The sequence below is a fragment of the Petromyzon marinus genome, chromosome 3 (genome assembly GCF_048934315.1).
Source record: "Petromyzon marinus isolate PM22_M1 ecotype Great Lakes invasive population chromosome 3, UKy_Petmar_22M1.pri1.0, whole genome shotgun sequence".
NCBI classification, from domain to species: Eukaryota; Metazoa; Chordata; class Hyperoartia; order Petromyzontiformes; family Petromyzontidae; genus Petromyzon; species Petromyzon marinus.
Window position 1 is genome coordinate 4,921,761 of NC_133669.1, and position 12,026 is coordinate 4,933,786.

General features: G+C 53.9%; 1 protein-coding gene across 1 annotated transcript in view; it reads right to left on the minus strand.

The window, feature by feature from the left end:
• LOC116952245 (uncharacterized) overlaps positions 1 to 12,026 on the minus strand; it is a 93,063-nt gene that overhangs the window by 30,004 nt on the left and 51,033 nt on the right. The window contains exon 2 of the mRNA XM_032971443.2: positions 1,342 to 1,461. Within this exon, the coding sequence (XP_032827334.2) occupies positions 1,342 to 1,461 (120 nt within the window). The remainder of the gene's footprint in view (positions 1 to 1,341; positions 1,462 to 12,026) is intronic.

Sequence of the window (12,026 nt, forward strand, 5' to 3'; positions counted from 1 at the left end):
GCCGCCCTTCGTCTCCCAAGTGCCGATGTTTTACACGCGCCATCGGGTACTCGTGTTATCGGCTCAGAGAGTTATCGTCACCGATTGTAGCTGTGAGCGGGAATCGAACTCGGGTCCGCCGGGTGGTTCGTAGCGCAGCGCGCTAACCGGCGCGCCACCACTCCCCATCCACCATCAAATACAAAGACAAAGATCCCCCCGTACAGCCTGAACAGACTGCTGGGGCAAGTGCTGTTAGCAAGCACCTATAAGGACCGGTAAAGCACACGAGGGGGTGGGTGGCCAACACCACGCCCGGCCGCCTTTGTTTCCCCCAGTGGCGATGTTTACGCACCGCACTTGGTACTCATTTGAGGCTGAGTCGACCTAGCGGAGGCCCAGGACCGGTTCCGATAATCGTCACTGGTGTTGGCCGTGAGCAGGAATCGAACTCAGGTTCGCCGAATCGTTCGTGGCGCAGCGCGAACAATCGAATGCACACACACACATACACGTGCGCACGCCTCCAAGTCACGTGTCGTCGTAAAACGAGACAATGAATGCACGTGACCGAGGGTTGTTCCTATCGACACATTCTTTCCCCATGCAGGTTGTAATTTAGTTTTGAGTCACGGCAATTGGCTTGCCGCGTGTTTATCCTGAGCGTGCAGTTTTGCATTCGTGCATATTTGTCGCTTTTAAACTTGAACGGGTAAAACTAAATCAGAGCCAACACCACCAAAGCTCTGATGCACAGATTTGTTTTTTTTGTTTGTTTGTTAAAATCACCCAGCAGTGTTGACCATGAATTAGTACATCGTAATGCCAATTCTTTTCAGCCCTTTTGTTGATTCACCGTCGGATGAAGGCCTCTCCATGCCGTGTCGATTGTGCGCTGTTGCTTGACCATACTTCACCACGCCGGTCAGTGCAGTTTGGTGAAGGAGGCGGTTGGGATTGAATATCGCTCGCCACTGATATTTTAGCTGTGGCTGAGAATCGAACTCCGATTATTGGGTTCAAAATATATGTAACTAAAGTTAGCCTACCAAATATAATAACGCAAACAAACGCTGATGTTTACCCATCGGCTGAGTCAACATAGGGGAGGCTCAGGATCGGTTCAAATAGTCGCCACTCTTATTGCTCGTGAGCGGCAGACGAAGTTGGGTCGCTGGTCTTGGTTTGAGCAGCGCGCTAACCACTGCGCCACCGCTCCCCATATCGCATTACACACATTACACATACTCATATGCAGAGCTCCATTGGTCAACTCCATCCGTAGGCGAGGCTGGCATCATGACGTCATAACGTGAGTGGCAGAATTAAGGAGGAGGAGGATGGTGTCCGGACGCGACCCACCAGTTCGGCGATGGTGGAGGCGAACCCCGAGGCGATGGGGTTGGTGATGGCGCACGTCCCGTCTCCACGCGTCACTCCCAGCGCCAGAGTCACAGCGAGCACGAGTGAGAGGCCAGCGAACTACAAAGACACACATCAGAGACAAAGACACACACCAGAGACAAAGATGCAGAGATACCCTGCGCACAAGTGGAGAGTGCACGTACAGACTCTCTCGCCTGTGCGCGACTCTACTTACGAACACCGCACCATGAATCCTGCAACTTCACACTGCCCCAAATACAAATGTGGAGGCGTGGGTGAGTGAATTCGTGGGTTAGTGAGTTCGTGGGTGGGTTGATGGATGAGTGCATGAGTGATCGGGTGGGTGGGTGTATTTGCAATGCACCAACTTTCAAGCCAAGCAACTGAATGTCTAAATCACTTGGAATCTGCATCTCGAATAGCGTGCTCTTTATTGGCCCACACGAGATCACAAGCGGTTGGTTCTGGTGCCTCGCCTCTGGAAGCCCTGGGGCATAGCCACGGGCACAACCACCAGGAGCAGCCATTCGCCGAACTGGCGTGGGGGCAGGGGGGTGGCTTGATAGCCAAAGCGACGAGTTAAGGCCCCCTTGACAACAACCATGAGATATGTTTTCAACAACAGTGCAATAGAACAAAACACGTATTTAAAACGCGGTTAATTGTTTTTTTGCAGAGCTGTAGTGGCTTGCATTTTCTTCGAAGACGGAGACGCCCCCCCCCCCCCATAGCGTTAAATGTTCGAGACCGTGAGCGTATCGACGATGTGGTTCAGGTAAGAGGAACCGCGATACGTATGAGCCTCGAGGGCGCGACCGTGCGAGACAAATCATAATATTTGGGCCTCCACCTGACCGATTGCCGCACCCCCCTGAGCTGATAATCTTGTCGACTTCGCCACTGAGTGTAGCGGCGGCAGCCATGCGCCCATGATCGCAACCCTCCCCGTCACGTTCCTTCGGTCGGCGAAAATGTTACCTAACGCGGGGCCCTCCTCTTGGGTGCGCTGACGTTTATAATGATGGTGTGCGACTTAGCGATTTGGTTTAAGCGCTGTTTACCCGGTCTCCCTGACACTCCGCCACCGATCGTGCACAGGATGGGGGGTAGCGTGAATTTCGTTTTTGTTTAAAAATCCTTTTCGACCGGCGGACTAAAAAGGAATTTTTTTTTTTATCCTTCTCGAGGATAAAAAATAGTTCACGTTTTACTCGACCGGCCACTAAAACGTGTTCTCCGCGGGTGATGTCATCGTGAGCACTTAACGGGGAGGGCGGCGGCGGTGGTGATGATGGAGGAAACGCGCTCTGAATATCTCGACATTGACCGCGATCAATCGATGCGCGGTGATGCGCGTGCATCGCCGGCTGCATTTCGGCCACTGAAGAGCCGGGCGTCTGCTATGCGTACACGATGTTCATGCGCTTCCAGTCAGGTTCGTGAGGTGCACACCAAAAAAATAGACGAAAAGGTGCAGCCCTGAAATTGCTTGCTCGCGTCACGACTGAGTGCCCCCACTTCAGAGGCGAGAGTGCAAATCACTTTACCCCCCAAGCACTGCGCGAACTGCTGATCGACTAACCGTGTCGTACCGATGATAACTGTTGGGTGGACATAGGCAAAGGGGATTTGAGACACACGATGTGAGACAAATATGCAACTCAAGCGTCGTAATCGTCGCAGCCAAAATGGACGTGCATTCTTAAGCGTGCTTCATTTTTTTCCCACATGTTATATTCCACCCGGAAGACCCCCTTTGGGATGTACGGAGCGACATCTCGAACGCAAAATGTCCAGGGTGCCGATTTGGCACTGAAACGTAGCGAGGCACCGCACGCGAAGCGTCCCTTTGGCAAGGGAGGTTCTGCAGGGGGACTTACATACTTGGCACGCAGACACGACGAACGCGCAAAGACAAACATCGCCCACCCCCCCCCCCCCTAGTGCTGATGTTTACACACTGCCAGCAGGTGCTGCTCATCGCGTAAGGCGGAGTCACACGTTGCGTTTTAGAACAGAAGCGATGGGAGGAAAGAAACGAAAACAAACATTTCTTAGAAGCGACACGGGAGCGAGAGAGGTTTTTTTTTTTTGCGACTCGGACGCAATCGGAAACTTGAGACGGTTTAGCCGTCGTCGGATTCGTGGCCACCACGCACAAAGCAAGGGTTTGCTGTGGAGGCTACTGCCATGGGACGCGTGGTGCCCGGCGGTGCAGGGAAATCAACTGTTGTACGGTACTACACTCCAACATCCGATGCTCACTCGCCTTCCCCAACCCGCGCTGATCGGCGTCGCGAATATAAATATCAGAATAAGTATTTAGACGGGAGGAATCCGGTGAGCTACAAAGCTCTCGTTCACAGATGTCCAAATGTGGTCAAATAACCGGGCCGTGGTTCTGCACGGCGTGGGTTGAGGCGGGGGGGGGGGGCCCACCGCCCGCCCCTTCCTATCCAGCAGTGGATTGCACATGTACTCAATCAGAATCAGAATAACGCACTCGTGCTGGAGGAATCCGATGAGCTACAAGGCTCCCTGCTCACAGATGTCCAGTATCGTGGGAGTTGTCCCTGGTGGACAAGGGAATGGTGGTCACTCCCGGGTCGGTCACAATGTGCGCGTACGTTGTGTTTGCACCTCTTTCGCACCGGCGCGTCGCCGGCCGTGCTACATCGGAGGTGCGGTCGACTCGCGTTCGTCCGTCCGCCTTTCTCTCTCTCTCTCTCTCGCTCCCTCGCTCGCTCGTAATTGCCGCTCACATGAATGTTTAATGGGCGACTGTGGGCGATCGCTGCTCAATCTCCTCCCTGCCCTCCCCCCTCCCTCCCACCACGCTTGGACCGCCGCTAAGAATAACATCATCACCTCGTCGGCGGCGATTATAAACCAACTGCGAGAGGGGGCTGGAAGTGCTGGTGCCGTCCCATTGGGGAGTTGTGGGGGGGGGGGCACCTAAAGAGACATCATATTGTACCCCCTCCCTACCCACAGCCACAATCCCTGCCCCCCCACCCCCACCGGCCTCTTTCGATAAACTCCTCTTGAGATGGCAGAAGAGTCGCGCGAGAGAGATGGAGACGAGTTAGAGATGGAATTCGTTGCTTACCGCGACTTTGTAGCCATGGAGCCACTGATGCCAGGTTGGTAGCAGGTGGGCACGTGCGTCTGTGCTACGCGTGTGCGCAAAGACAAAGATCACCCGTATTGACTTAGACTGTTGGGGCAAGTGCTGTTACTATACACCTATGAAGGCCGGCGTTGCACACGGGGGTTAGTGGCGAGTACCACGCCCGGCCGCCTTTGTCCCCCCAGTGCTGATGTTTACCACACCGCACCAGGTACTCATTGTTGAGGCTAAGTCGACCTAGGCGAGCCCCCGGGACCGAGTCAGATAACCGTCACTGGTGTTGGCCGTGAGCGGGAGTCGAACTCGGGCTGCCGGGGTTGTTCGCATCGCGCTACCGCTCCCACTCAGACGTACACATCATACACAGACACACACACACACGTGTCCACGTACACACACCCCATTCACACAGGTTCCATCTACGCTTCACAGCGAACGCTTTGAATATCACACGACGGATCGTAATCCCCAAGTCAAAGAAGCAAACGTCAAATGTAATCTCTCGCTGGCGGATGGCATCGTCTATGCTTCTCCCGACCTCTCCCCCGCAGCTTCTGCTTCGGTTGTCCTGATAATAACAGCCTTGACTCTCGGTTTGTTTACTTGGACCGGTGAAGACTCTGCTTATACGGGTCCCGGGAGAGTGATTTACAGCTCCACAATTAAGTCTGTGGCCTGGGGAAGTGTCATTCACCACTTAAATTGTGTTTAAATGAAAGGGGGGGGGGGGGGGGTGGAGGTAGGGGATTGGAGGGAGTAACAGGCAATAGTATTATAAAGATCAGAGGAAAGTTTGCGATGGAGAGCTGAGCTGCAGCAGTAATTTGGCCGTTCTGCTGCTGTTGTTGTTTTAGTTAAACGGAGCCCATAGGCTGCCGCTTATTGCTGTGTCTGGGAAATCGCCTTTCCCATCCGTCCGTAGACACAATGCGCGGTTTCCAGGAAAACTGCAATCACGCCAATGCGAATCGCTACGAAAGAGGTAGTGATTGCACCTCCGATTAGCGCGGTTGGCTTACGTACAGGTGCAAAAGAAGCGTAACACACATACACACCGACATACATAGGAAACTCGTGTTCGGGAACGATTAGCTATGAAATCGCGCATTGGAAAATGTTTGTGTATGTATATTTTTTTGAACTCAATTAATATTGAGGGAGCCAGGTGGCTCTTGAGAGTTCACCATGGGGAGCTGCCACACCTGGGATCCGGCGTTCTAATGCAGTGTTCATTACTCGATTGTCAGCTGGAGCGAGTGATTTCTCTTGTTCTATGCTGACGTACCACGGATCTACCATGCAAGCTATCTGGGTAACTGGCTAAAATTGGACTTTCCATGGAACAAATAAACATTGATTGATGATTGATTGATTGATAATGGTCTCAACACAGTCATCGCTGACCGCACACGCACACAAAATAATGCCAAGTCAAATTTGGTTCTGCACTTAATTTGGATATATTTCAGCTGTTGGAAATGAGATGATGAACATTCTATTTAACTTTTGTCGTGCTGTGACGAAGATCACTCTCATATGGCAGAGCGGGGTGGGAAAGTGCTGCCCTCTATCGAGCCGGCCAGAGGTCACGTGGACGGATCTCAGATGTAGCTCCGTAATATCTGCTTCCGTGGGCCGTCGTCTAACGTGCTGCTGTGCGAGATGTCCACACGAATTCCTCGTCTCTTGACGTGAAGTCAACTGCACAATTTACATCATTTTCATTTTTGGGCGGGGGGGGGGGAGGCATCAGAAATGACAAATAAAAAAATTAACCGCTCCCAAAATAAAAACGTAACTCACTCAAATATAGGAGTGGTTAAATGTTTTGGTAAAAAAAAACCACCTTCTTGAGATATACGGTAATCTTCATTTTTGTTTTTTAAATCCGTTCATTCTTGGAGTAACCACCGCTTTTGAAGAAGCTCCACACCTTTGCTCCCAGGCTTGAGATGTTAAAAAACCCGTCAAATTGTAAGCCTTGCACATCTCATTATCCGAGAGCTGAGTGGTCAGCAAAATCCACCATCAAAAGGACACCCACCCAGACTAAACTACAATTTTCATTGAACCAGGCAAAGCCCATTGAGCCATTGGCTCTTTTCCAGAGGCGACCTGGCCATCCCAATGTACGCATCTTGAATTTCTTTCGCGCCGTACGTAGCCAATCGTGCTATGCGGAGGTGCGGGGGAAGGACAACAAACTGAACACAAAAACAGTTCTAAAATAAAAGAGTTTTAAATCCAGATATAAAAGTGCCACAGCTCCCAGCGGCTTCCTAATATCGGAAAGAAGAGCGTTCCAGACGGCCGCAAAAGCGCATCTGAAAGCGCGCGATGCGGTGACCGCCGCCTTTGTTCGATGGCCAGCAGCCAAAAGCCGCTGCTGCTGCCGCTGCTACTGCCGCTGCCGCCGCTGCTGCTGCTGCGAGGATTTACCGGAGTTCTCGGGATGGTTTATGCTCCTTGTTCGAGATCAGCAAAGGTTATCGTGGTTCATTTGTGGCCATCACTTTGTGCGACCTTATCATGTGATGGAAACAAAGTGCCGTGCAGGTTTCCTCCTCGCTCTACATATACACACATATACACACACATATACATATATACATGCCATCGGCGTTAATGCTAAGCGTGCGTAATTATGATGGTATTCCTTACGCAGGTGGAGATCACGAACGCTCTACACTTCGGAACCTGGTTTGATCACGGACGGCTGGAGCCCGGATTCGAACCCAGATTTTGAACCCAAGAGCTCGGTGTCTCTGACACGGCTATTATGATCCCACTGAGAAAGGAAAAACACTCAGCCACCACCACCAACAACAACAAACAATGCCCGCCATTCGCCGCTAAGTTGCGGTGACATCACCACGGAGCCTGTGCCAGGCCAAGTGCACTTTGAGGCCACCTAACCCGAACGCACACACACGCACGCACACTCGAAACCCCCTGATTAGCATTGTCACCATCGAGGAACGCCGATTGTCTCGACACAAATCAGGCTGCACTTGCAGTTTCAACGCAGACCATTGTACACAGCAGACGCGCAGATGAAGAGCCACTAATCGCAACAACAACAATCCTAATGAACAACATCGACTTACAATCGCATGCGTATTTGCCCAACTTTGCAAACGCTCTGAACCGTGCCGTCGTCGTCACCGATGGAGAGGCAGTGCCACGCACGGTGTGTCATGTAGGCACACATCCACGCACATGTGTCATGTAAGGCACACATCCACGCACGGTGCGTCATGTAAGGCACACATCCACGCACATGTGTCATGTAATGCAACACATCCACGCACATGTGTCATGTAAGGCACACATCCACGCACATATGTCATGTAATGCAACACATCCACGCACATGTGTCATGTAATGCAACACATCCACGCACATGTGTCATTTAAGGCACACATCCACGCACATGTGGGTGTGTGCACGTCACACGAGCGGGCGAGTGGCTAGCACAACGCCCGACCGCCTTTGCATCCCCTGTGGCGATGTTTACACATTGCACCAGGTACTCATTTGAGGCTAAGTCGACCTAGAGGGGGAAGGGGGGGTTAAGGCCCGGAGACTCACTGGGACGCGTGCCCTGTGGGGAGCATGTTTACGTGTAAATGTGCACGCGCGCACACACCCACACACAAAGATCACCCGTGTAGCCTCAACAGAATTCCGGGGAAAGCGTTCTTGGCGAGTAACCTGTTCAGGCTGGAACCGCACACGATGGGGGTTTGGGTGGCCAGCAAACAACGCCCGGCCGCCTTTGTATCCCCAATGTCTATGTTTACACGTAATTTGAGGCTGAGTCAACCTAGGGGAGGCTCGGCACCGCCTCCGATATATATTCATCACAGATATTGGCCCCGAGCGAGACTCGAACTCGGGGGCCGGCCGGGTTCGTAGCGCAGGCGGCGCTCACCGCTCGCCACCAGCCGCGTGCAACGGAGATGCGCGTCCCACGCCGACACGGCCTGCTGCTGCTGCCTGCATCACGTCAACCACACACGCAGCCTCCGTCACGGACTCGCACGCTCGCCCGCTCGCTCGCCAGACGGCAACATGGGCGTGGGTCACTGACGTGCGCACGTGTGTGCTGTGTGTGTGTGCTGTATGTGTGTGTGTCGTGTGCGTGTGTGCGCTGTGTGTGTGTGCTGTGTGTGTGTGCTGGGTGTCATTGTGTGTGTGTCGTGTGTGTGTGCTCTGTGTGTGTCGTGTGTGTGTGTGCTGTGTGTTGTGTGTGTGTGTCGTGTGTGTGTGTGCTGTGTGTGTGTGCTGGGTGTCATTGTGTGTGTGTCGTGTGTGTGTGTGCTGTGTGTGTGTCGTGTGTGTGTTTGCTGTGTGTGTGTGTCGTGTGTGTGCTGTGTGTGTGTGTCGTGTGTGTGTCGTGTGCGTGTGTGCGCTGTGTGTGTGTCATGTGCGTGTGTCGTGTGTGGGCTGTGTGTGTGTGTCGTAGGGGAGCAGAGGTGTAGCGGTGAGTTCGCTGCGCTACGAATCCGGCGAAATCCGAGTTCGAATCCCGCTCACGGACAACACCGGTGACGATTATCCGAGCCGGTCCTGGGCCTCCCCTAGGTCGACTCAACCTCAAATGAGTACATGGTGTGGTGTTTAAACATCGCCATTGGGGAGAGAAAGGCGGTCGGGCGTGGTGCTGGCCACTCACCCCCTCGTGTGCCGTTCCGGCCTTCATAGGTGCTACTCGCTAACAACACTTGCCCCAACAGTCTGTTCAGGCGACACGGAGGATCTTTGTCTTTGTCGTGTGACGCGGTGGCGCACAGAGGCGGTGCCGAGCCTCCCCTAGGTTGACTCAGCCTCAATTGATGTGTAAACACAGGCATTGGGGAGACAAAGGCGGCTGGGCGTTGTTTGCTGACCACCCGAAAACTCCACCGCGTGCTGTCCCAGCCTGAAGAGGTCGTTCGCCCAGAACGCTTTCCCCGGCATTCTGTTGAGCCTACGCGGGTGATCTTTGTCTTTGTGTGTGGGTGTGTGCGCGCGGGCATGCACATGAACACGTAAACATGCCCCCCCCCCCTACTGGGGGCACGCGTCCCACTGAGCCCTCGCGTCCCCGGGGCTCACACGCAGCGCGGAGCAGCGCGACTGCGTGGGAATGCAAACCCCGGGTGGACCGGGTTGAGTCGGCGGGATGCGTGAACCGCTCGTGGAAACGGGCGCGCGATTTCATAACTTTTTAGTTCATCAACGGGAGGGAGGGGCGAGCGGTGGCGCAGTGGTTAGCGCACCGCGCTGTGAACCGCGGACGGCATCAAACCCGAGTTTGATTCCCGGCCGCAACTAACGCCAGCCGCGAGCGACCGTCACCTGCATCGAGCGACGTAAAACATCCTTCGGCAATCCCGATGCGACCAGCACGATGTGATTGATGTATGCTCAATCAGCAACCCACTGTGGCTCGAAAGACACGGTGTATTGGCAAATAGCCGTAAATTATTAAACGTGCATTGATTTGTGATCATATTCACGATGGCGACCGAATCCGAGTCGCATCTCTGGTGAGAGACCGGGCGTGACTTCTACCCCACCGAATATGAACCGGATCATTGGTATATTCAGTTCGTGGTGGGTATGTACTATGTTGAACTTCTTTCGCACCGCACGTCGCCAGCCGCGCTAATCGGAGGCGTCAAGCAAGCAGTATACTGGATGTAGTGTACTGGGTGCCGTTATACAAGGCATTAATAATACACACACGCACACGTGACGAAGCTTTGGCACCTCAGGAGTGAACTATGTGGTCTGCCTGAGCCCATGGACTAGAAGGGATGTCGAGTCTGGAGGTGATGGTGAGCGGGGATGGTTTGGGCGGGTGAGGAGTTGAGTCGGGCGATGAGCAATTGGTGAGCAAGGGATCGTGCTGGTGGTGCTGGTGGTGCTGGTGGTGGTGCTGGTGGTGTTGGCGGTGATGCTGGCGGTGATGCTGGTGGTGATATTGATGGTGCTGGTGGTGCTGGTACTGGTGGTGGTGCTTGTGGTGGCGGTGCTGGTTGTTCTGGTGGTGCTGGTGGTGGTGTTGGCGGTGATGCTGGTGGTGGTATTGATGATGCTGGTTGTTCTGGTGGTGGTGCTGCTGAACCTGGAGCTTGCTACTAAGACGTGGGGCCTTACCATCAAATCTAAGCACCTGCCTGGGTATTTTGTACCATCGGACACTCCACCCCCACAACTCCCAATTGGTGATGGGGCAGTTGTGGCGAGAGTGGAGAGTTTCCCATATCTGGGCAGTGTGCTCATGACCGGCTCCAGTTTGATAGCAGAGGTCTCACTCCGAATCAGTCGAGTGGCATTATCTTTTCGTCGGCTGCATAACGCTGTGTGGAAGCTACCTGGTCTGTCGCTCCGCACGAAGCTTCAGGTCTTCTCGGCCACAATCATTCCCTCCCTTCTCTACGCTTGCGAAACGTGGACCCCCGTAATGGAACATCTTCGCTGGTTAGAAACATTTAGGCTGGCCGGCCTACGATCCATCCTGGGTTTCACCAGGCTGGATTGTGTGAGGAGCTCACATATCCTTGAAAGATCTGGACAAAGTCCCATCGGTGAGCTCCTCCGGGAGGCAAGGCTGCGTTGGCTGGGTCATGTAGCCCGCATGCCCAGCCACCGCATGCCTAAACAGCTTTTGTTCGGCCGGATCGAGGGGGCTAAACGGGCGCGGCACGGGATAAATAAGAGATTGAGTGATGTGGTACAAGAGGATGTGGAGCTGAGTGGACTTGCCGATGACTGGTACCAGCGGTGTCAATATCGGCCTCTGTGGAGGAGGCTCGTGAAGGACGCTACTGGGCAGTTGGAGGCAGTCTCCCTCCAACAATAACGGAGGGCGGAGGAGCGACGCTCACAACAACGAGCGGAGCGCAGGGTGCCTAAAGCACAGCAATTTGGCACAGTAGGGGGCACAGGTGGTGCATCAGCCAGTCATCACGGTCAGTCGACCCTTGGCGTCTGGGTCTGCCCCGTGACTTCGTGGCAGCGGGCGTTCGATACTTCACGTTGCCTCAATGTGCACATAGCCTGGCACAAGCGTCGTGGTGACGTTACCGCCACTTCGTGGCGAATGGCGGTTGTTGTTGATGGTGGTGGTGCGTACGCAGAAGGGCGGCGTTTTGGCCGTGAGGTTCGGTGGGTTGTGTGATGAATGTGTCCGTGAGGTTCGTTGGGTTGTGTGATGAATGTGGCCGTGAGGTTCGGTGGGTTGTGTGATCAATGTGTCCGTGAGGTTCGTTGGGTTGTGTGATGAATGTGGCCGTGAGGTTCGGTGGGTTGTGTGATCAATGTGTCCGTGAGGTTCGTTGGGTTGTTTGATGAATGTTACCGTGAGGTTCGTTGGGTTGTTTGATGAATGTGGCTGTGAGGCTTTAGGAGTGAGGAGACGGTGTGTGAGAGAGGAGGCAGGGAGGGAGGGGAGTCGGCAAAAAACGCTCCACCCCAGGGCATACACACACACACACGCACATGCACGCGGCGACTGATGTGCAGGTATTTAGAGAATCAT